The 22,627-nt window shown below is 53.4% G+C and overlaps 1 protein-coding gene across 2 annotated transcripts; it reads right to left on the bottom strand.

Annotated features, from left to right (window-relative positions):
* Positions 1 to 7,412: 7,412 nt before the first annotated feature.
* Positions 7,413 to 12,005, bottom strand: LOC103636335 (disease resistance protein RPP13-like). 2 transcript variants are annotated; one of them, XR_557945.4, is made up of 4 exons: positions 10,933 to 12,005; positions 9,336 to 10,748; positions 8,282 to 9,249; positions 7,413 to 7,664 (listed from the first exon to the last, which is right to left on the bottom strand). XR_557945.4 is itself a non-coding variant. In NM_001322948.1 (3 exons), exons 1-3 carry the CDS (start codon positions 11,409 to 11,411, stop codon positions 8,352 to 8,354), a joined length of 2,790 nt encoding a protein of 929 aa, NP_001309877.1. In that variant the 5' UTR covers positions 11,412 to 11,576; the 3' UTR covers positions 8,206 to 8,351. The 2 variants fall into 2 exon arrangements, 1 of the variants encoding a protein (NP_001309877.1); NM_001322948.1 differs by lacking the exon at positions 7,413 to 7,664 and having other exon boundaries at positions 8,206 to 9,249; positions 10,933 to 11,576.
* Between the last annotated feature and the right edge of the window lie 10,622 nt (positions 12,006 to 22,627).

Raw genomic sequence — 22,627 nt, 5'->3', positions numbered from 1 at the left:
ATTGGTTGTCTACTCGGTGTAGACTCCTCCTTCTTCTCCTCCGTCGCCTTGAATGTGACCGGTTGTGCTTCGGACGTGGAGGGATCATCTAGCTCGTTGATTTTCTTTGAGCCCTTGATCATATACTCAAAGCTCACAAAATTCTCGATTACTTCCTCGGGAGTCATTAGTGTATATCTAGGATTACCACGAATTAATTGAACTTGAGTAGGGTTAAGGAAAATGAGTGATCTAAGAATAACCTTAACCATCTCGTGGTCATCCCATTTTTTGCTCCCGAGGTTGCGCACTTGGTTCACCAAGGTTTTGAGCCGGTTGTACATGTCATGTGGCTCTTCCCCTTTGCGAAGCCGGAAGCGACTGAGCTCCCCCTCGATCGTTTCTCGCTTGGTGATCTTGGTTAGCTCGTCTCCCTCGTGCGCGTTCTTGAGCACGTCCCAAACTTCCTTGACGCTCTTTAATCCTTGCACCTTGTTGTACTCCTCTCTACTTAGAGAGGCGAGGAGTATGGTTGTGGCTTGGGAGTTGAAGTGCTCGATTTGGGCCACCTCGTCCTCATCATAATCCTCATCCCCTACGGATGGTACCTGTGCTCCAAACTCAACAACATTCCATATACTTTTGTGGAGTGAGGTTAGATGAAATTTCATTAAATCACTCCACCTTGCATAATCTTCACTGTCAAAGGTTGGCGGTTTGCCTAATGGAACGGAAAGTAATGGAGTATGTTTAGAAATGCGAGGGTAGCATAGGGGAATCTTACTAAACTTCTTGCGCTCATGGCGCTTAGAAGTGATGGATGGCGCGTCGGAGTCGGATGTGGAAGGTGATGAAGTATCGGTCTCGTAGTAGACCACCTTCCTCATCTTCTTTTTCTTATCGCCACTCCGATGCGACTTGTGGGAAGAGGACTTCTTTTCCTTCCCTTTCTTTTTGTTGCGGGACTCTTCTGATGACGCCTTCCCGTGACTTGTAGCGGGCTTGTCGCCGATGGGCTTGTCGCCTGTCTCCATCTCCCTCTTGGCGTGATCTCCCGACATCACTTCGAGCGGTTAGGCTCTAATGAAGCACCGTGCTTTGATACCAATTGAAAGTCGCCTAGAGGGGGGTGAATAGGGCGAAACTGAAATTTACAAAGTTAATCACAACTACAAGCCGGGTTAGCGTTAGAAATATAATCGAGTCCGAGAGAGGGCGTAAAAACAAATCGCAAGCGAATAATGAAGTGAGACACAAGGATTTGTTTTACCGAGGTTCGGTTCTCGCAAACCTACTCCCCATTGAGGAGGCCACAAAGGCCGGGTCTTTTTCAACCCCTTCCCTCTCTCAAACGGTCCCTCAGACCGAGTGAGCTTTCTCTTCTCAAATCAACCGGGAACAAAACTTCCCCGCAAGGACCACCACACAATTGGTGTCTCTTGCCTCAGTTACAATTGAGTTTTGATCACAAGAAAAGAATGAGAAAGAAAGCAATCCAAGCGCAAGAGCTCAAAAGAACACAACAAATCACTCTCACTTAACACTAAAGCTTTTGTGGAATTTGGGAGAGGATTTGATCACTTGGGTGTGTCTTGTATTGAATGCCTAGCTCTTGTAAGTGGTTGGAAGTTGAGAAACTTGGATGACTTGAATATGGGGTGGTTGGGGGTATTTATAACCCCAACCACCAAACTAGCCGTTTGGTGGAGGCTGTTGTCGCATGGCGCACCGGACAGTCCGGTGCGCCAGCCACGTCACCAGGCCGTTGGGTTCCAACCGTTGGAGTTCTGACTTGTGGGCCCGCCTGGCTGTCCGGTGGTGCACCGGACAAGTCCTGTAGACTGTCCGGTGTGCCACCCGCACGTGCTCTGCTCCTCTCCACGCGCTGGCGCGCATTTAATGCGTTGCAGTCGACCGTTGGCGCGAAGTAGTCGTTGCTCCGCTGGCTCACCGGACAGTCCGGTGTGCACCGGACATGTCCGGTGAATTATAGCGTTGCGGGAATCCGAAGCTGGCGAGTTCAGAGTCGCTCTCCTCTGGAGCATCGGACACTGTCCGGTGTGCACCGGACATGTCCTGTGAATTATAGCGAAGCGCCTCTGAATATTCCCGAAGGTGCGAAGTTGGCTTGGGGTCCCCTGGTGCACCGGACAGTCCGGTGCGCCAGACCAGGGCTGCCTTCGGTTGTCCCTTGCTCTTTTGGTTGAACCCATTTCTTGGTCTTTTGATTGGCTAAGTGTGAACCTTTGGCACCTGTATAACTTATAGACTAGAGCAAACTAGTTAGTCAATTATTTGTGTTGGGCAATTCAACCACCAAAATCAATTAGGAAATAGGTGTAAGCCTAATTCCCTTTCAAGGAGTCTTGGGGGTACCCCTAATTATGGTCCCCGACAAGTATAGTCCATCCACTGTCACAAAAGCGGTATGCCTCCTATCCTCCTTAGACATCCAGATCTGATGGAAATCAGAGTAGGCATCCAAGAAGGACAAAAGGTCGCACCCCAAGGTAGAGTCCACGATCTGATCTATACGCGGCAGCGGATACGGGTCCTTGGGACATGCCTTATTCAGGCTAGTGTAGTCGATGCACATCCGAAGCTTCCCGTTTGCCTTTGGCACGATGACTGGGTTGGCCAGCCACACAGGGTGATGAACCTCTTCGATGAAGCCGGCATGCAACAGCTTCCGGACCTCCTCACGGATGAAGTCCTGTCGCTCCACGGACTGTCTTCGTGGCTTCTGGCTCACCGGCTTGGCATCCGGGTAGATCTTTAGATGGTGCTCAATCACCTCCCTGGGGATCCCAGGCACCTGCGACAGCTCCCAAGCGAACACATCGGCATTTGCTTGGAGGAAGGCGACGAGCGCGAGTTCCTATTTTCCCCCCAGATTTTCCGCTATGTGGGTGGTCTGGGAGGGGTCTGTGCCGACCTGGATGGTCTTCACGGTCCCGCCGTCTGCCTCGGACGGCTGCACTTTCGGCACCTTGGAGGGCGCCCAGGCACTGGGGACCGAGGGGCCTCTCCCTCCATCGTCCGGCCGAGCGATCTCGGCCGTCAGGGTGTGTAGCTTCTCGACGGCTGCTAGTGCGGCGGTGCGGTCGCCCCACACGGTGAGGATCCCAGCGGGAGACGGCATCTTGAGGACCAAGTACCCATAATGGGCAATGGCCATGAACCAGTACAGGGCCGGCCTCCCAATGATGGCGTTAAAAGGGAGGTTGACCTCCGCGACGACGAACTGGACGTTTTATATGCTGAAGTTTTCTTCCGTCCCAAATGTAACCGGGAGCGTTATGCTCCCGAGGGGATATACGGGTTGCGGGCCCACCCCGGAGAATGGGCTAGAGGGCCCCAGCCGCGACCCCGGGACTTGAAGCTGTCTGAATGCTGCATGGCTGATGACATTGAGGCCGGCCCCTCCGTCAATCAACACGTGATGTAGCCGCATGTTGGCGACAATAGGGGCGGTGATGAGCGGCAGCACGCCGGCCCCCGCCATGTTGTCGGGGCAGTCGTATGCCCCGAAGGAGATGGTGGTGCCCCTCCACCGCTGGTGTGGAGCAGTTTTGGGGACCCCTGGGACCGTCGAAAGAACCTCCTGTCGTAGGGACTTGGCACTCCTGCGGGAGATGAGCTCCCAGCTTCCACCGTACATTACATACAGCTTCTTGCGACGGTCGCCATCATCACTGGAGTCAGAATCTCCGATGAAAACATCCTTTAGGTCCCCCTCGGGCGACTTGTAGCCGAGGTCTCGTCCCTTCACAGTCGTGGCCTCTTCGTCAGCTTCCTTCTAGCCTGGCCGGTGGTGGGGCGACGAGACGTCCTTGGAGGACTGCTCGCGCCGCTCACTGATGCGCCTTGCGAGTTTGATAATCTCACGGCAGTCGGCTGCATGGTGGCGGCTGTTGGGGTGCACTGGGCATGTGCCACAGCTGCTTCCCTGGGGCCGTGGGCGCTTGCTGCGCTTGCCTTGGCCCCCGGCAGCGGTAGCAACGACTGAAACAGTAAACTGCGGCTTTCTGTGGCCACGGTTCTTGTTTCTCTTTTTCTTCTTGCCTCCACCCTGGGTGACGACATCCGAGCCGCCCACCTGGGTAACCTCGGCCTGTGGTACCGAGTGCCATGCACGACCCTCGGCGGCTCTGGCACATTTGTCAACTAGGGCAAAGAGTGTGGTGACGTTATCCACATCATGTGTGGCCAACTTCTCCAACATCTTTTCATCACGTACCTCCTGGCGGAAAGCAGTGATGATGGAAGCATCCGAGATACGGGGGATTGTCCCACGTACCTTGGTGAAGCGGGAAATGAACACCCAGAGGGTCTCCCTAGGTTCCTGCCTTACTACATGGAGGTGCGCCTCCACGTCATGCCGCTGGTAAGCGCTAGCGAAGTTTGTCACGAAACGCAGAGCTCTTCCCAGGAGCAGATGGATCCTGGGGCTTGGTTCATGAGCCAAGTCCGGGCTAGCCCAGACAAGGCTACACGGAAGTAGGTTGCCATTACGACGGTGCCTCCACCTGCTGCCGTAATGGTGGTGACATAAACCTGCAGGAATTCTAATGGGTCTGTCGTACCGTCGTATTTTTCCGGCAGATGTGGCCGAAACTTGGGTGGCCACGTTGCCACGCGGAGGTGGTCCGCTAGGGCGATGCCGCCCACTCCAGCCAACGGGATGCTGGTCTGGAATCGAGCATCCCCTGGGGCCCGCGACGCGACCGCAGCGAAATCTTTCCCGAAGTTGCCGTAGCGCTCACGCGCCTTCTCTAAAGAGATACAAGCATCTTTGCCCACACGCCTGCGATTGAGTTTGTCCCGCAGGTCTTCTGGTCCTTCTGGAAGAACTTGCGCGTCTCCTTCTGCGCGCCTGCGGTTGAGCTCCATTCGCAGATCTTCAGTCGGGGCAGCCCTTACCGAGGGCGAGTGCTCCGAGGCTGATGCCTCGTACTGGCGCCGGGACGATCGAGGTTTGGGCCTGACCGAGCCAGTGTGCGCCATGCTGAGGAGGCGATCCACGTCATCGCGCCACTGCCTCATAGCCCCTGGCGAGGCCGTGGGGCTTGGCGGGTGGCGCAACAACTCTCTAGCCGCAGAGAGTGCTCCGGCGGGAGCAACCCCTGATGGAGTCCAGGGCGCCTGCGCTGGCGTGTGCTGCCGCGCGGGGCGCACGGCTGCGACACCAAGCGCCGGGTGGCCAGAGCTCTGTGGCGTAGAAGATGAGGATTCTTCCTCCATGGGGAAGTCTTCAGGAGTCTCGTCACGATGCTCGGCGATATGGACCATAGTGTCGAACAGGAAAACAAGCAAAAACCTAATGCCTAGCCCCCTACCTGGCGCGCCAAATGTCGGAGAGGAAATCTCCGGCCGGGTGGCGGAGTACACCCGCCTTAAATCCTAAGATGAGGAGGGGCCTAAGCGTTTTGCTTGTTAGTCGAAAAATGGGAAGAACACAAGGACACACAAGGATTTAGAGTGGTTCGGGCCGCTGGAGCGTAACACCCTACTCCACTATGTGATGTATTGCTTGAGAGCTTGTATGAACTTGTGAGTGTCTGAGTGAGCCTAAGATTGGATCTCCTTGTAACGCCGCATGCCTCCCCCTTTATAGCTGAAGGGGGGCAAGCACAAAGGTACTGAGCCCCGATACGTGGGCCCAGCGACAAATGGAAGGATGGAACTACTGCTTGCCCAGCCTGTGTAATCTCCGTGCGTCATGGTATCCGCAGTGCGTTCAGTATTGATATCTTGCTATAGCACCCTCGGTAACGCACGAGTTATGATGGGTGCGGCGCATGCCTCGACGTAGGTGTACTATTGGCCAACGGGAATAGCCAGACATGCCGCCTGTAGGATAGCTTGGGCGCCGCCCTGTCAGTTGGGTGGACAGGGCACATTTAATACTGAAGGGGCACATCTCCTGTCAGCGAGGTAGTCAGACGGCGCGTCCTTTCCACAATAAATGCAGGGGCAGTGTGGCCCAGCGGCTTTACGTCAGGCCCATCCCGCATGCTTACGTCATGCATAGTAGGCTGCTAGACTGCACCAGGCCTCCGCCTGACCAGGGAATAGGGATGTTGCGTGGTCGGGTTCGCACCAGGCTAGGTCTGGACACATGTCGTCCCCGGACCCCTTCCAGGGCAGGGTCCGGGTATTCCCTGCCCCAAAATCCCGGGACCCGACGGTGATTAGTCCAGACCCCACTCGGAAGGATCCGGGACCTATCTCGGAGGTCCGCCCATCACGCGCGGGGTCCGGTGCCTTCCACGCAGTAGGTCCAGACCCACTGCGTGTATCTGGAGCACGTCTCTTCCCTTCGCCACGTGGCGACCCCAGGGCGGTTGATGAGGCACGGTGGAGAACTGTTCTCCACGCAACCAGAGACTTCTCTACTGGCCCAACGCCTTCACCTTGTAACAAGGGGTACCCCTGTTTCTAGGTACCGACAGGTCCCTTATCAGATGATCTGGTGTGCCAGCGAACGTCTGGTGTGCCAGACCAATTTTTCCCAAAGGTAGCATGTTCACTATAATTCACACCGGACGGTCCGGTGTGCCACCGAATAGTGAATAGTACCTATCCGGTGTGCCACCAGAAACCGCGTTGTCTCGGGTTGAGTTTTAGTCCTCTAACTGAATGGTCCGGTGTGGCATCGAACAATCCAGTGAGCCCTAGGTGTGATAGTCAGGAGACCAAATTTCCTTCCTTTCTTCAAATCTTCTTCAGATCCTTTTAGCTATCTTTGAGGGTGTTCTTGAGACTTAGACAAACATATGTGGTGACAATCCAACTAGTCTAAGTCATGTTTTTGAACTTTTTGCTCTCTCTAACTTAGAAACTTGTTTAGCTCAAACTTGCTCTGAAAGTGTGTTTTTGTAAACATGAGCTTTCGAACCATCTTAGATGTGTTAAATAGGTTCCTAGGGGTGTTTGCAACTTATCCAAGGTGTGAAACTAGGTATTCTTTACTTTTTCCAAGTTTTACCCATGTGTAGTTGGTTTTGAGTTGTTTTTAGCTTAGAATTGAGTTGAGTGGACTTATGCGCCTGTGAATCAAAGTCTAGGCAAACTAGTAAGTACATAAGGTTGTGATGGTCATTAAGCACCAAAATCAATTAGAGTAAATGATTAAAGTCATTTCCCTTTCACTTAATGTGCACGTGGCCATTAATTACGTCGACCAGGTCCCACCGACATACTTAACTTTCGAACATCATGGCACATGATCTGAGTAGGCTAGATGCGCCAAGTGGGCAGTAAATATGTAGGTTAACCAACATACTTATCATATGTGGCTTAAGTTCATCGGTTAACCCACATACTTAATTCTTTTTAAAAAATGTAATGTCTATTTTGACTCCTTCCCCATATGGAAAGCCTTCAGAATAGGCATAAACCAACAAGTTCAAACCAATAAGCCCAGAACAGACATAACAACAGTTTACATGTAGAAATCAAACACTAACAACGAGTTCAAATTTAAAAATATATATGTCCAAACATAAAAGTCTTGCAAGAATACAAGTCCAAACATATGTTTCACTTCTAATAAGTACACCATCACATGAAAATATAAAGCCCAAACACATCGCTCACTCTGCTACTCGGGTTCACCAATTGGTCCACAACACAAAGTTCATATTGTTTTTTCGGAGTTTGGCATGAACCAAATTTAAACCCTACAAGAGATATAGAATATGTGTTAGATTAGTGTACAAAATAATCTTCTACAATATAAGGTATATATGTTTAACACATGGGAGGCTGCGGAGACAGGCATGGGAAAGGTTTTTCGCAAATTATTGGATACCCGTGCCGAAAAACACGTTAGCCGAAAATTATTGGATGAAATATTCATATTAGCTTTGGATACCCGTGCCGGTAGGTCGCACGTGAGGCACAACGCGCATCACAGGGTGCGTTATTCGGCAAGGAGTTTGTCGCATCCATCACACAACCAAATTCACTCAACGACAATTCGAACGGGTCGACGAGCAAGCGAGATATGTCCGGAGGAAAATAATGACATTATCACTAGAATTAGTCGGATGCTCGTACAATGCTATAGTTTTCATATATCATATAAGTAGACTTTGTTTCAATAAAACATAACATTATATGCATTTTATTGGTTAGGTGTGAATGTGAAGCTAACCACTAATGTTCTGACCTTGACTTGTGCATAATTTTTACTTTCCTTTTGTATAAATCGGGAAGAGAAAGGTAACATGGAACCGTGGGAGCGGGTTCTTTATAAAGTAGAGATTGCAATGCGAATGTCCAGGCCTCATCATACCATAGTCGCTCATGAGTTGAAGCAGCCAGTGTTGACAACGGGTCAATCACCATTCACCAGATGGGGATGATCAGTATATAGTCTGGATGACGGGTACGTGCTTGACTTTGTGGTAATCCTGGCCTTCGTCCTCCTTGATCCTGCTCACGATGTCGGGCATGCTGTACAGCACCACCTCCTCCAGCTCCCTCATCCCGGCGAGCGCCTCCGGGAGCATCTGCATCCTGGCGCACCGGCACAGCGTCAGCGTGCCGAGCCCCGGCATGGACCCCGGGGCCACCGTCCACTCCTCCAGCTCCGGTAGACCGAGCTTTAGCTTCTGCAGGCTCGGGAACCCAGTCTCCACGAACGCCAGCCGATCGCCGTCGTATGAGTCGTACATCATCGTCAGCTCGGCCAGGCTCGGCAGCTCGGCCAGCATGTCCACGAACTTCTGCCCCACCTCGGTATTCCACATCGATAGCCTGGTCAGGTTCGGCCGGATGTACCGGACGTCCTCCGCGCAGCTGGGCCCCTCCGGCTCATCCATGGCGCCCATCAGCCTCAGGCTCTGCAGCCGGCGGAGGCTCGGGACGCTGAACACGCTCGACGGCAGCGGGTCGCCCCGCAGCGCCAGGTGCTCCAGGAGGTCGAGGTTCTCCAACGCGGCCTCGAGCGCATCGGCGTGCTCGGAGGTCAGCTCGCCCAGCTCCAGCGACCGGAGGTTGGCGGCCTTCCCCAGCGGGTTGTAGTCGCCGCCCCACCCGCGGGGCTGCACGCCATGTAGCGTCTGGAGGCTGTGCAGGTTGCCCAGGGCCCTGCTCGGCAGAGCGAACCGCGCGACGACGTGCCGCAGCGTGGCGATCCTCCAGAACGCGGCGGGCACCTCCAGAACGTGGCGGCCGCCGAGGATGAGCGACTGCAGGTTGACAAGGTTGCCAATGGTGCTTGGGAGCTTCTCTAGGTGGCCGCAGCGGAGACCCAGGTACCTGCTCATACGAAAATGCATGACCAGACATTAATCTAGCCTCTATTCTCACCTCTGCAGCTACAGTGTTTCGGAATCGATCAGTACCTCAAATGGATCATGGAGCCGATCTCGTTTGGGAGCCTCTTGAGCTCGAGTCCCTGGATGTCGATGACACGGAGGAACTTGGAAGCATGGAGGAAGCTCAGGTCGCTGGTGCGGATGAAGTTGCTGGACCTGACTCGGCGACCCTCCACCAGGTCGCAGATGATGGAGCGCAGCTTGGGGAGCGCGTTGCTGAGCTGGACGTACCTGTCCGTGGTGGAGTTGAGGACGGCGAGGCGCCGCACGGTGGCCGGCGCGAGCACGTCTGTGCTGTCGTGGCTCTCGATGAAGCTGGCCTCCTGTGCCTCGTCCTGCGCGAATGCGTGCAGCCGGTCGTGCACCACCACCGTCAGCACGGCGCCGAAGTCGTCCTTGTCCACCAGCTGCACCATGCACCGGGAGATGAGCTCCTTGAGGTACCCCTGCCCGACCTCCTCCATGGTGCTCCCGCGGCGCGGGCGCACGAACCCCTCGGCCACCCACAGGCGCACCAGGCGCTGCGCGTCCACCGGGGTGCTCTCCCGCATCGCCGCCAGGTATAGGAAGCACGACTTGAGGTGGTGCGGCAGGTCGTCGAAGGCCCGCGACATGATCCGGGGCCAGCTGTTGCTGCTGCCGCCGCTGCCGCCCCTTTGCTGCTCGCGCGCCGGCGGGGCCAGCTGCGCCATCACCTCGTCCCACTCTGCGGGCAGCTCCTTGGACCGCAGGATACCGGCGAGGACGACGATCGACAGCGGCAGGCCACGCGTGATCCGGAACACGTCTTGGTAGTACCTCGACTTGTACCGGCCGGGGCAGTCGCCGCGGGCGCCGAACACCCGGCGTCGGAACACCTCGTACGTGCTCTCCGGGCTCAGCCGGGTCAGCTCGATCGGGTCGTACGTGTGGCCAGCCTGAGCGTGGCCGACCACCTCCAGGCCTTCCAAGTCCGTGATCAGAAGCACCCTGCTGCCGTTGCCCTCGTCGGGGAGGGAAGCTCGTAGGCTGTTCCAGTCCGTGACGGCAACGCTGCCGTCGATGACCACGAGGTACCGCCTCCCCGTCATGCTCCTGTACAGCTGGTTGCTGATGTCCTTTCCCGGCCCGAAGGCTTTGTCATCGCAGGCGTCTTCCACGGCCTGCTTGGAGTTGGACGCGGACGGGGTCCGCCGCAGCTGGGAGGTCATCTGCTCGTGGATGTCGCGGAGAACGTCGGCGGCGCGGCACTTGTGCGGGAGCACCGTCCACGTGCGGATCTCGAAGTGGTTGCGGACCTCGAGGCTCTGGTACACCTTCCGCGCGAGCGTCGTCTTGCCAATGCTGCTCTCGCCGGCGATGGCCACGAGCGCGCGCGCGGGGACGGAGTCGTCGAGGAGCTGCTCCTTAAGCATGTCGCTGTACTTGTCCAGGCCGACCGTGTACTCCTCTAGATCGTCCCTGCACGGAAATCCGGTCGAATTGATCAAAATTCCTCTAGCACAGCAGATTGGAAATTCACACGAATCTTGGCCGCCGAATGAAACGAGAAGAGGAGGAGAGCAACACCACATCCACATGGACACAGACACAGATTTGCGGGCAAATCGATCGCACGGAATCGCAAGCACTGACTGCTTCGTACCAGGCAGCGAGGGTGGTGGCGGAGGAGGAGCAAGCGGCCCAGGCCGGCGCGGGCGTGTGCTCGATGTTGTAGTCGGCGCGGTTCTCGGAGATCTTATCGAGCCGCTTCCTGATCTGGCGGATACGCCCCGAGAGGTCGTGGCGGAGCGCGACCTGGCCGGCGCACCCGCCGGGCCACCAGCACCCGAGCGCGCACCGGGAGCCCAGCGCGGCCTTCCTCCGCCCAGCGCGGTGTAGGAAGTCGTCCAGCGCGTCCTCGGCCTCGAAGGCGACGTCGCGGGTCTGGCGCACCCAGACGGCGACGAACTCGTCGTCGCGGCGGCGGCGGCGGCGGTCGGCGTCGCGGATGAAGGTGTGGAGCCACTCGAGCTTGTCCCGGAGGAGGCGCACGTCGTCGCCCACCTCCAGCAGCACAGCCGCCTCCCACGCCACCAGCTCCGCCACTTTGGCCAGCACCGTCGTGATCGCCGTCTCCGCCATGCCGCTGCCCTTGTCCGCGCGTCCGCTGCTGGCTGCTAGGTGCTCCTGTCGAGCCGCCGCCCGCCGGATATGTATAGGTATAGCGAGGCGAAGCTAATCAGTGGTCAGTGGCAGCGGGCAGTGTGGCGCATCGCTCGAGACTTGGTGGCTCAAAAGTCAATGCGGCGTCGGCGTGCAACGGCAACGGGTCGCCGTGGCCGTCTTCGTCTACACCAGACACCAGGGCCCAGGCTACCACCCACCCACCACGAAGTGTGGACCCACGCTTTTGCATTGATGCTCGCACGTGCTAAAGCGAACAGTGAATTCTGTGACTATTTATTTTGTTTAGGCATGTTGGGCGTGGCGTTTAGCGTGATACTGGCCACCCACTGCACAGCCTCTCCGGGTGCAGAATCTGCTCGGCCGGCGGCTGCCGCCGCTACGGTACAGGCCGAAGCCGGCAGGAAGGGGACGTGGGGCTGGGAGGTTGTGAGATATTTTGGCGGTTACCGCCACGGCGTTCGTGTCGTTGTTGGATTGGATGCACCTGCAGCGACTTGCGCGAGCCACCTACAAATGATGTGCACCTGCAGCGAGGTGACTGACAAGGACTTGAACAGATGAGCATGTGTACCCACCATAAAAACAAAGAACAAATATTCCGTTTTCGATTTGGTTCACTCTCCTGCTTAGCACAGAATCTGAAAGACATAAGGGCTGTTTGGTTTGTGGCTAAACGTGCCACACTTTGCCTAAGGTTAGTCGTTTGAATTGAAGAACTAACCTTAGGCAGAAAAGTGTGGCAAAGTGGGGCAAGTTAGTCATCAAACCAAACAGGCCCATACTTTGGTAGCCTAAAACAGTTTTAGGCTATCTCTAGCAATATACTCTAAATTTCATCTCTTAAAATAATATTCTCTGTCCTTTACAGAACTCTCTAAAAGATTTCATCCTCTATATCTTTTTCATCTCCAACAGCGTTCTCTAAATTCTATTCTCTATACATACAGTGTTAATAGACTTCATTAAATACATTGTTTTTTATTTCGCCAACTATATTAACAGTAATTTTGACGACTCATGAAAATGAATTACTCATACAGAATCCTAAAAAATTATTTATTCATTTACATAACCTTTTCATCATTACAACTAATTTCTAAACATTCCTCCATCACCGTTGTATCATTGATTCCTTGTGATCTCTAGTGTCGTACACCAAAAGTACACATACGTCACATCCCCGTACAGGAAATCGAGTGGAATTAAATGAGAAAGCTATGAGCACAGTGTTTAGCGGATGGCAAAGCAGCCCCAGGTATAGAGGACCCTGTAAGCCTCCGCTATCTTACCGGATGTGATAGCGCACGTTGTTGGAGGCATTGCGAACTATACCAAACGCTAAATATAGGGTACAGATCCATATACAGACTACTGCTGGAGAGAGCCTTATAAGCATCAGAAGATAGAAGGTTTCTGATCGAAAGTTCCAGATGATAAAAACAGTTTTTACCAGTTGTTATTTATATTTTTTTAGTATAGAGAGATTGACATGTTTTGAAAGACTCCAAGTTAACCCTGCTAGTCGGCTTCGATAGGATGATTTGTCTAGTCGGTGGAGATTTGGAAACAGTATCGCTAAAGATGCTGAGAAGCGAAGCTTAGACAATAACAGGAATATGAAGGTTTAGTTCAAGAGTGACGTCTTAAAAAACATCGATCGAGAGAAGACATGCACTACATGTACACCCTAAATGTGTTTTTTCCTATGCAAGAGAGAGTAGTTAAAGTGTAATTATATATAGGATTGCATAGAAGTTTGGCCCCAATAAATAGATGAACGGTGCGACCGTCACGGTGGCGTCCACTCGCAATTGTAACCGACGTCATTTTGAGTCATCTGAGACCTGCCGATGATACAATTCAGGTTTCAAAGCTCACACCTTTAGCCACATGTGATTTTTGCTACTCTTTCATACCCAAAACACATTGTCTTATATCATACTTTTCTCCCTTGAACTGATCGTAAATTCGCTTGTTCTTTACTGCTGCCTTGGTCCACTAGCGTCGAGCTCTCTATTCATGCTTCACCACCCTCAAGCCTCTAGATTGCCCTTCACTCTCGTAGCCCTATCGATCGTAGCCAAATCATGTCTCTTGATCTTCTCTGTCACATGACATCATATGCCATGTATCATATGCAATGAGCTTATCTATCACACTAGTCGAGCATTATCAACATGTCTAAGCCATACATCTACCATAGTTATATATATTGCTCACACTAGTGTGTGTGTGGACTAAAAAGGTGTGCATCTCAAATCTAACACATGTTAGCCTACCTAAATTACCACTCAAATACAAAGACCAAATTAAGGTCTTTCAACCTGATTTAACATAGAGTAAGAGAGACAACTCCATCTACTATCTAAAGTTTTGACAACCAATCTGTCGGTACCCTGAAACAGGGGTACCCCTTACTACAGTATGAAGACGCGGTGCCCGCGCGGCTATCTCTAGCCGCGTGGTGAACAACACCCGACCCCACCACGTGGACTGCTCTAGGGCTGCCACGTGGCCAGAGAAGACAATATCCTCCAAGGTATCAACAGTGGGTCCAGACCCCCACGGGAAAGTGCCGGACCCCTGCATATACGGACCGGACCTCCGGGCAAGGTCCAGGACCTCCACGGGAACAAACCGGACCCTTGGGACGGGTCCCGGGATTCTGGGACAAAGAATACCCGGACCTTAATCAAGACCAGGCGGGGGTCCGGAGACGACACGTGTTCGGACCATGCCGTGTACGCTTATGCTCCCCGCTCAGGCGGAGACCCGATGCTGCCATGTGGCCCACTACCCGTGACGTAAGCCAGCGGGCGGAGCCTGATGTAAGGCCTCTGGGCCGCGCGACCTCTGCATTTATTGCGGATAAGCCGCGCCGCCTGTCTATTCCACTGGCAGGTGATGTGTCGCCTCGGCATTTAATGAGCCATGTCCACTCCACTGGTAGGCGATGTGCCGCCTCAGCATTTAATAAGCCCTGTCCACTCCACTGGTGGGCGGTGACCAGGCCATCCTATAGGCGGCGTGCCTGTCCATTCAGTTGGCAGGCAGTACACCCGTGTTGTGGCGTAGACTATGCTCATCATGACTCGCGCGTTACCGAGGAGGCAGCCGCGACACATCAATACTATATGGACTACGGACATTATGGCGCTGGAAGATTGCCCAGCCGTTGCTGGCATGAGATACTTCTATAGTGTATTCCCTCCGTTTTGCCCCTGGGCCCACATGTCGGGGCTCAGCACCCTTGTACGTGCCTCCCTTGAGCTATAAAAGGGAGGGCACACGACGTTACAAGGTAGACGCAACTTAGGCTCAAGCTCACTCAGACACTCAGACTCACAAGTTCATACAAGCTCTCAAGCTCAATACAACACACCATGGAGTAGGGTATTACGCTCCGGTGGCCCGAACCACTCTAAACTCTTATGTGTTCTTGTGTTCTTCCCGATTCCATCTAACAGGCAAAACGCTTAGGCCCCTCCTCATCTTAGGATTTAGGGCGGGTGCGTTCCGCCACCCGGCCGGAGAATTTCCTCTCCAACATTTGGCGCGCCAGGTAGGGGCCTAAGCTTTAGGTTTTTGCTTGTTTTTCTGCTTGACACCATGGTCCACATCGTTGAGCACTAGGATTTCATGCCTGAGGACTTCATAGTGGAGGCGGCGGCTGCGTCTTCCACACCGCGGGCCACCAACCTCCCTGCGCCTGGTGCAGCCGCTGTTGTGCACTCTACGCGGCAGCACACTCTCGCGCAAACGTCTAGGGTGTCTAGGGCTGCGCCTGGGGCGCTGTCTGCGGCCAGAGAATTGCTGCGCCACCCCCTAGCTCCACGGCCTCGCCGGGGGCCATGAAGCAGTGACAGGACGATGTCGACCGTCTACTCGTCATGGCACACTCTGGCTCAGCCAGGCCCAGGCCTCAGTCGTCCCGCGCGCCAACATGAGGTGTCGGCGTCAGTGCGCTCGCCCTCGGTGAGGGCCGCACCGACCGAAGACCTGCGGGCGGAGCTCAACCGCCGGCGTGCGGGAGAGGACGCTCCAATCTCTCTAGAGAGTTCTAATGACCTGTGGGCAGAGCTCAACCGCATGTGTGCGGGCGAGGATGCCCGCGTCTCTCTAGAGAGGGCGCGCGAGCGCCGACAAAACGTCGAGGGTCGCAACCTCGACTATGACTTCGCTGCGGTTGCACCGCAGATCCCAACGGGTGCTCGGATCCAAGCGGGTGTCCCACTGGCTGGCGTGGGCTACGCCGCACTGGCGGATCATCTCCGCGCGGTGACCTGGCCATCCAAGTTCCGGCCACACCTGCCAGAGAAGTACGACGGTACGTCAAATCCGTCGGAATTCTTGCAGGTTTACGTCACCGCCATTACGACAGCGGGTGGAGACACCATCGTAATGGCAACATACTTCCATGTAGCCTTGTATGGGCCAGCCCGGACTTGCCTCATGAACCTTACCCCAGGATCAATCTACTCCTGGGAAGAGCTCTGTGCACGGTTCACAGCGAACTTCACCAGCGCTTATCAGCGGCATGGCATGGAGGCTCACCTCCATGCAGTGAGGCAGGAGCCCGGGGAAACTCTCCAGGCCTTCATCTCCCGCTTCACCAAGGTACGAGATACTATACCCCGTATCTCCGATGCTTCCATCATCACCACTTTCCGCCAGGGGGTGCGTGATGAAAAGATGTTGGAGAAGTTAGCCACGCATGACGTGGAGACTGTCACCACACTCTTCGCTCTGGTCGACAAGTGCGCCAGAGCGACCGAAGGCCGTGCATGGCACTCGGCACCATAGACTGGGGTTACCCAGACGGGTGGCTCGGGTGCCGTTGCTCAGGACGGCAAAAAGAAGAAGAAGAAGAACTGTGGCCACGAGAAGTCGCAGACTACTGCTCCGGTCGTTGCAGCTGCGACTAGGGGCCGAAACGAGCGCAACAAGCGCCCACGGCCGCAGGGGGGTAACAGCAGCTCATGCCTTGTGCACCCCAACAGTTGCCACAGCGCCGCCGAGTGCCGCGAGATCATCAAGCTCACAAAGCGCGTCAGCGAGCGGCGCGAGCAGTCTTCCAAGGACGGCTCCCCACCTCGTCGCCGGCCTGGCAAGGAGAGGGTCGACGACGGTGAGGTGGCCGCGGGAGAATGGGACCTCGGGTATCAATCGCCCGAGGGGGCCTGAAGGATGTCTTCACTGGGGACTCTGACTCCGGTGACGACAACGACTGCCGCAAGAAGTTGTACGTCATGTATGGAGGGAGCTGGGAGCTCACCTCCCGCATGAACGTCAAGTCCCTGCGCCGCGAGGTCCTGTCGGCGACCCCAGGGGTCCCGAAGGCGCCCCCACACCAACGGTGGCGGAGCACAACCATCTCCTTCGGGGCATCCGACTGCCCCGACAACATGGCAGGGGCCGGTATACTATCGCTCATCACTGCCCCTGTCATCGCTAACATGCGGCTGCACCATGTTCTGATTGACGGAGGGGCCAGCCTCAACGTCATCAGTCATGCTACATTCAAGCAGCTGCAGATCCTAGGGTCCCAGCTGGGACCCTCTCGCCCATTCTCCGGAGTGGGCCCACAACCGGTGTATCCCCTCGGGAGCATCGCACTCTCGGTAACATTCGGGACCGAGGAGAACTTCCGCACGGAGAAAGTTCAGTTCGACGTCGTGGAGGTTAACCTCCTCTTCAACGCCATCATCGGCAGGCCGGCCCTGTACCAGTTCATGGCCATTGCCCATTACGGGTATTTGGTCCTCAAGATGCCGTCTTCGGCCGGGGTCCTCACCGTGCAGGACGACCGTGTCGCTGCGCTTGCGGTTGTGGAAAAGCTGCACGCCCTGGTAGCAGAAGCTGCTCACCCGGACGATGGAGGGAGGAACCCCTCGACCTTCGATTCCAAGGCGCCTACCAAGGTGCCGAAGGTGCGGCCATTCAGAGCCAACAACGTCCCCATCAAGGCCATCCGGCTCTGCGCGGATTCCCGCCAAACCACTCGCATTGCGGGTGATCTGGAGGAGAAATAGGAACTCGCGCTCGTCGCCTTCCTCCAGGCAAATGTCGACGTGTTCGCATGGGAGCCATCGCGGATGCCTGGGATCCCGAGGGAGGTGATCGAGCACCACCTGAAGATCAACCCTGACGCTAGGCCGGTGAGTCAGAAGCCTCGCAGACAGTCCGTCGAGCGGCAGGACTTCATCCGAGAGGAGGTCCGGAAGCTGATAGACGTCGGCTTCATCGAAGAGGTTCATCACCCAGTATGGCTGGCCAACCCAGTCATCGTCCCCAAGGTGAATGGGAAGCTTCGGATGTGCATCGACTACACCAGACTTAACAAGGCTTGTCCTAAGGACCCGTATCCACTTCCGCGAATAGATCAAATCGTGGATTCCACCTCCGGGTGCGACCTTTTGTCTTTCTTATATGCTTATTCTGGTTTCCATCCAATCGAGATGTCTAGGGAAGATAGGAAGCATACCGCTTTTTGAGAGCACCTAGAGGGGGGGGTGAATAGGTGATCCTGTAAAACTTCAAAACTTAAGCCACAAAAACTTGTTAAGAGTTAGCACAAGTATGGCCAAGTGGCTAGAGAGGAGTCAAAACACAATAACCACAAGAAAGCAATCACAGAGTTGACACGGTGGTTATCCCGTGGTTCGGCCAAGTACAAAACTTGCCTACTCCACGTTGTGGCGTCCCAACGGACGAGAGTTGCACTCAACTCCTCTCAAGTGATCCAATGATCAACTTGAATACCACGGTGTTTTTCTTTCCTTTGATCTTTTCCCGTTTGCGAGGAATCTCCACAACTTGGAGTCTCTCGCCCTTACAATTGAGTTCACAAAGAATTACGGAGTAAGGTGGGAATGAGCAACGCACACAAGACTCGAAAATCAGAGCAACAACACGCACACAAGTCGCAACAAGAGCTCGCAACGCAACACAAAGAGTTCACAACTCCACAAGAGCTCTATATGCTATCACAATGAAACGAATGCGTGAGATTGATGTCTTGGTGCTTAGAAGAGTTGTAGGAATGCTTGGTTTCCTCCTCCATGCGCCTAGGGGTCCCTTTTATAGCCCCAAGGCAGCTAGGAGCCGTTGAGAGCACATCTGGAAGGCTATCCTTGCCTTCTGTCGTCGGGCGCACCGGACAGTCCGGTGCACACCGGACACTGTCCGGTGCCCGATTTGTTTCCATAAACAGCGCAGCCGACCGTTGCCGACCGTTGCAGATCTGGCGCACCGGACAGTCCGGTGCACACCGGACAGTCCGGTGCACACCGGACAGTCCGGTGCTTCCTTCCGACCGTTGGCTCGGCCACGTGTCGCGCGCCGATCGCGCGGCCGACCGTTGGCCCGGCCAACCGTTGGCTCACCGGACAGTCCGGTGCACACCGGACAGTCCGGTGAATTTTAGCCGAAGTCGCCGGAGAAAAACCCGAGAGTGGCCTGTTCGGCCGAGGCAGCCTGGTGCACCGGACACTGTCCGGTGCACCACCAGACACTGTCCGGTGCACCACCGGACAGTCCGGTGCCCCAGACCGAAACAGCCCCTTGGCTGTACACAGCGAAGTCTTCTCTTCTCTTCTTGTATCTGTTTCTAACACTTAGACAAGATGTCAGTACACAAAACTAATGTACTAAGGCTTAGAAACATACCTTTACTTGTGATTTGCACTTTGTTCAACCATGAGCATATTTTCACATTTAAGCACTTGTGTTTGCACTCAATCACCAAAATACTTAGAAATGGCCCAAGGGCACATTTCCCTTTCAATCTCCCCCTTTTTGGTGATTTATGCCAACACAACATAAAGCAACTAGAACAAGTGCAAAATCACTTCAAATAAAAACTCAAATTGGTTTTGATTCAATTTTGGCATATATGGATCATCCTTTGCCACCACTTGGTTTGTTTTTGCAAATCAAACTCAAATCTCTATCTCTAAGTCAAACACACATGTTGAAGCATAAAGAGAGTCATTCCAAAAGAGATTGATCAATGATTTCAAAAACTCCCCCTATTTCCCATAATCAACACTTCTCCCCACAAGAAGCCAACTTTTGACAATAGAGACAATAAAAGCTTTTGACAAAACAAAAACTCTACTATTTTCAAAATCTCTCAAGTGGTAGCTGATCCATTTATTGCTTTGGCCTTTATTTTCTCCCCCTTTGGCATCAAGCACCAAAACGGGATCAATCTTGGCCTTATAACCTCATTGCCTCACCAAAGTCTCCAATTAAGAGCAAATGGCAATAAGATTTCATGAGATGAACTTGGAAATAGTTACCCTCTCATCGGAGTGCAGTGGAAGTCTTTCATGATCCAAGTCCACCTTTTCCCTTTCAATTCACCTTCGAGACTAAATCAAGCAAACTCAAGCAAATGGTTAGTCTCAAAGGGTCAAGTTGTAACACATCTCCCCCTAAACATGTGCATCACTTTGCAACGGACTTGTGAGGTCCAGGGAGTGTTTGTACAACTTGAGCACCACAATAAGCAACAATATGCAGAATGAACCTGATCAAATGCATAAGTACATGTATGCTACAATTTAATCCAGGTTCCGCGAATCTATGACATTTAGCTCACTACGCAACCTGCAAAAGGTCTTCTCATCTAGAGGCTTAGTGAAGATATCGGCTAGCTGGTTCTCGGTGCTAACATGAAACACTTCGATATCTCCCTTTTGCTGGTGGTCTCTCAAAAAGTGATGCCGGATGTCTATGTGCGTTGTGCGGCTGTGTTCAACAGGATTTTCCGCCATGCGGATAGCACTCTCATTATCACATAGGAGTGGGACTTTGCTCAGATTGTAGCCAAAGTCCCGGAGGGTTTGCCTCATCCAAAGTAGTTGCGCGCAACACTGACCTGCGGCAATGTACTCGGCCTCAGCGGTGGATAGGGCAACGGAGGTTTGTTTCTTAGAGTTCCATGACACCAGGGACCTTCCTAAGAATTGGCACGTCCCTGATGTACTCTTCCTATCGACCTTACATCCAGCATAGTCGGAGTCTGAGTATCCAACTAAGTCAAAGGTAGACCCCTTTGGATACCAGAGCCCGAAGCAAGGCGTAGCAACCAAATATCTAAGAATTCGCTTCACCGCCACTAAGTGACACTCCTTAGGATCGGATTGAAATCTAGCACACATGCATACGCTAAGCATAATATCCGGTCGACTAGCACATAAGTAAAGCAAAGAACCTATCATTGACCGGTATGCTTTTTGATCAACGGACTTACCTCCTTTGTTGAGGTCGGTGTGTCCGTCGGTCCCCATCGGCGTCTTTGCGGGCTTGGCGTCCTTCATCCCAAACCGCTTTAGCAGATCTTGAGTGTACTTTGTTTGGGAGATGAAGGTGCCGTCCTTGAGTTGCTTCACTTGGAACCCAAGGAAGTAGTTCAACTCGCCCATCATCGACATCTCGAATTTCTGCGTCATCACCCTGCTAAACTCTTCACAAGACTTTTGGTTAGTAGAACCAAATATTATGTCATCGACATAAATTTGGCACACAAACAAATCACCATCGCATGTCTTTGTAAAAAGAGTTGGATCGGCTTTCCCAACCTTGAAAGCATTAACAATTAAGAAATCTCTAAGGCATTCATACCATGCTCTTGGGGCTTGCTTAAGTCCATAGAGCGCCTTAGAGAGCTTACACACATGGTCGGGGTACCGTTCATCCTCAAAGCCAGGGGGTTGCTCCACGTACACCTCCTCCTTGATTGGCCCGTTGAGGAAAGCGCTCTTCACATCCATTTGGTACAACCTGAAAGAATGGTGAGCGGCATATGCTAGCAAGATTCGAATTGACTCTAGCCTAGCCACAGGAGCAAAGGTCTCCTCGAAATCCAAACCTGCGACTTGGGCATAACCTTTTGCCACAAGTCGAGCCTTGTTCCTCGTCACCACCCCGTGCTCGTCCTGTTTGTTGCGGAACACCCACTTGGTTCCCACAACATTTTGCTTCGGACGAGGCACCAGTGTCCAAACTTCATTGCGCTTGAAGTTGTTTAACTCCTCTTGCATGGCCAACACCCAGTCCGGATCTAGCAAGGCCTCTTCTACCCTGAAAGGCTCAATAGAAGAGACAAAGGAGTAATGCTCACAAAAATTAACTAATCGAGATCGAGTAGTTACTCCCTTGCTAATGTCACCCAGAATTTGGTCGACGGGATGATCCCTTTGAATCATCGCTCGAACTTGGGTTGGAGGTGCCGGTTGCACTTCTTCCTCCATCACTTGATCATCTTGTGCTCCCCCTTGATCAAGCGCCTCCACTTGAGGTACCTGTTCGTCATCTTTGGTTGGGGGATGCACCATAGTTGAGGAAGAAGGTTGATCTCGTTCATCTTGTTCCTGTGGCCGTACTTCTCCAATCGCCATGGTCCGTATAGCGGCCGTCGGAACATCTTCTTCATCTACATCATCACAATCAACAACTTGCTCTCTTGGAGAGCCATTAGTCTCATCAAATACAACGTCGCTAGAGACTTCAACCAAACCCGATGATTTGTTGAAGACTCTATACGCCTTTGTATTTGAGTCATAACCTAACAAAAACCCTTCTACAGCTTTGGGAGCAAACTTAGAATTTCTACCTTTCTTCACTAGAATGTAGCACTTGCTCCCAAATACACGAAAGTAAGATACATTGGGTTTGTTACCGGTTAGAAGCTCATACGACGTCTTCTTGAGGAGGCGATGAAGGTAGACCCTGTTGATGGCGTGGCAAGCAGTGTTCACGGCTTCCGTCCAAAAGCACTCGGGGGTCTTGAACTCTCCTAGCATCGTCCTCGCCATGTCAATGAGCGTCCTGTTCTTCCTTTCTACCACACCATTTTGCTGTGGTGTGTAGGGAGCGGAGAACTCGTGCTTGATCCCTTCCTCTTCAAGGAACTCCTCCACTTGAAGGTTCTTGAACTCGGACCCGTTGTCGCTCCTTATCTTTTTCACTTTGAGCTCAAACTCATTTTGAGCCCTCCTGAGGAAGCGCTTGAGGGTCCCTTGGGTTTCAGACTTATCCTGCAAAAAGAACACCCAAGTGAAGCGGGAAAAATCATCAACAATAACTAAACCATACTTACTCCCTCCTATGCTCAGATAGGCGACAGGTCCGAAGAGGTCCATATGCAGCAGCTCCAGGGGTCT

Source organism: Zea mays, chromosome 8 (assembly GCF_902167145.1).
Source record: "Zea mays cultivar B73 chromosome 8, Zm-B73-REFERENCE-NAM-5.0, whole genome shotgun sequence".
NCBI lineage: Eukaryota > Viridiplantae > Streptophyta > Magnoliopsida > Poales > Poaceae > Zea > Zea mays.
This window is presented reverse-complemented; position numbering and strand designations above follow the sequence as displayed.

Coding starts and splice junctions, on each gene's coding strand:
- LOC103636335 (NM_001322948.1), bottom strand. CDS start 11,411: ATGGCGGAGACGGCGATCACGACGGTGCTGGCCAAAGTGGCGGAGCTG. Junction 10,749..10,932: donor GCCACCACCCTCGCTGCCTG/GTACGAAGCAGT, acceptor ATTTCCGTGCAG/GGACGATCTAGAGGAGTACA. Junction 9,250..9,335: donor GGCTCCATGATCCATTTGAG/GTACTGATCGAT, acceptor TCGTATGAGCAG/GTACCTGGGTCTCCGCTGCG.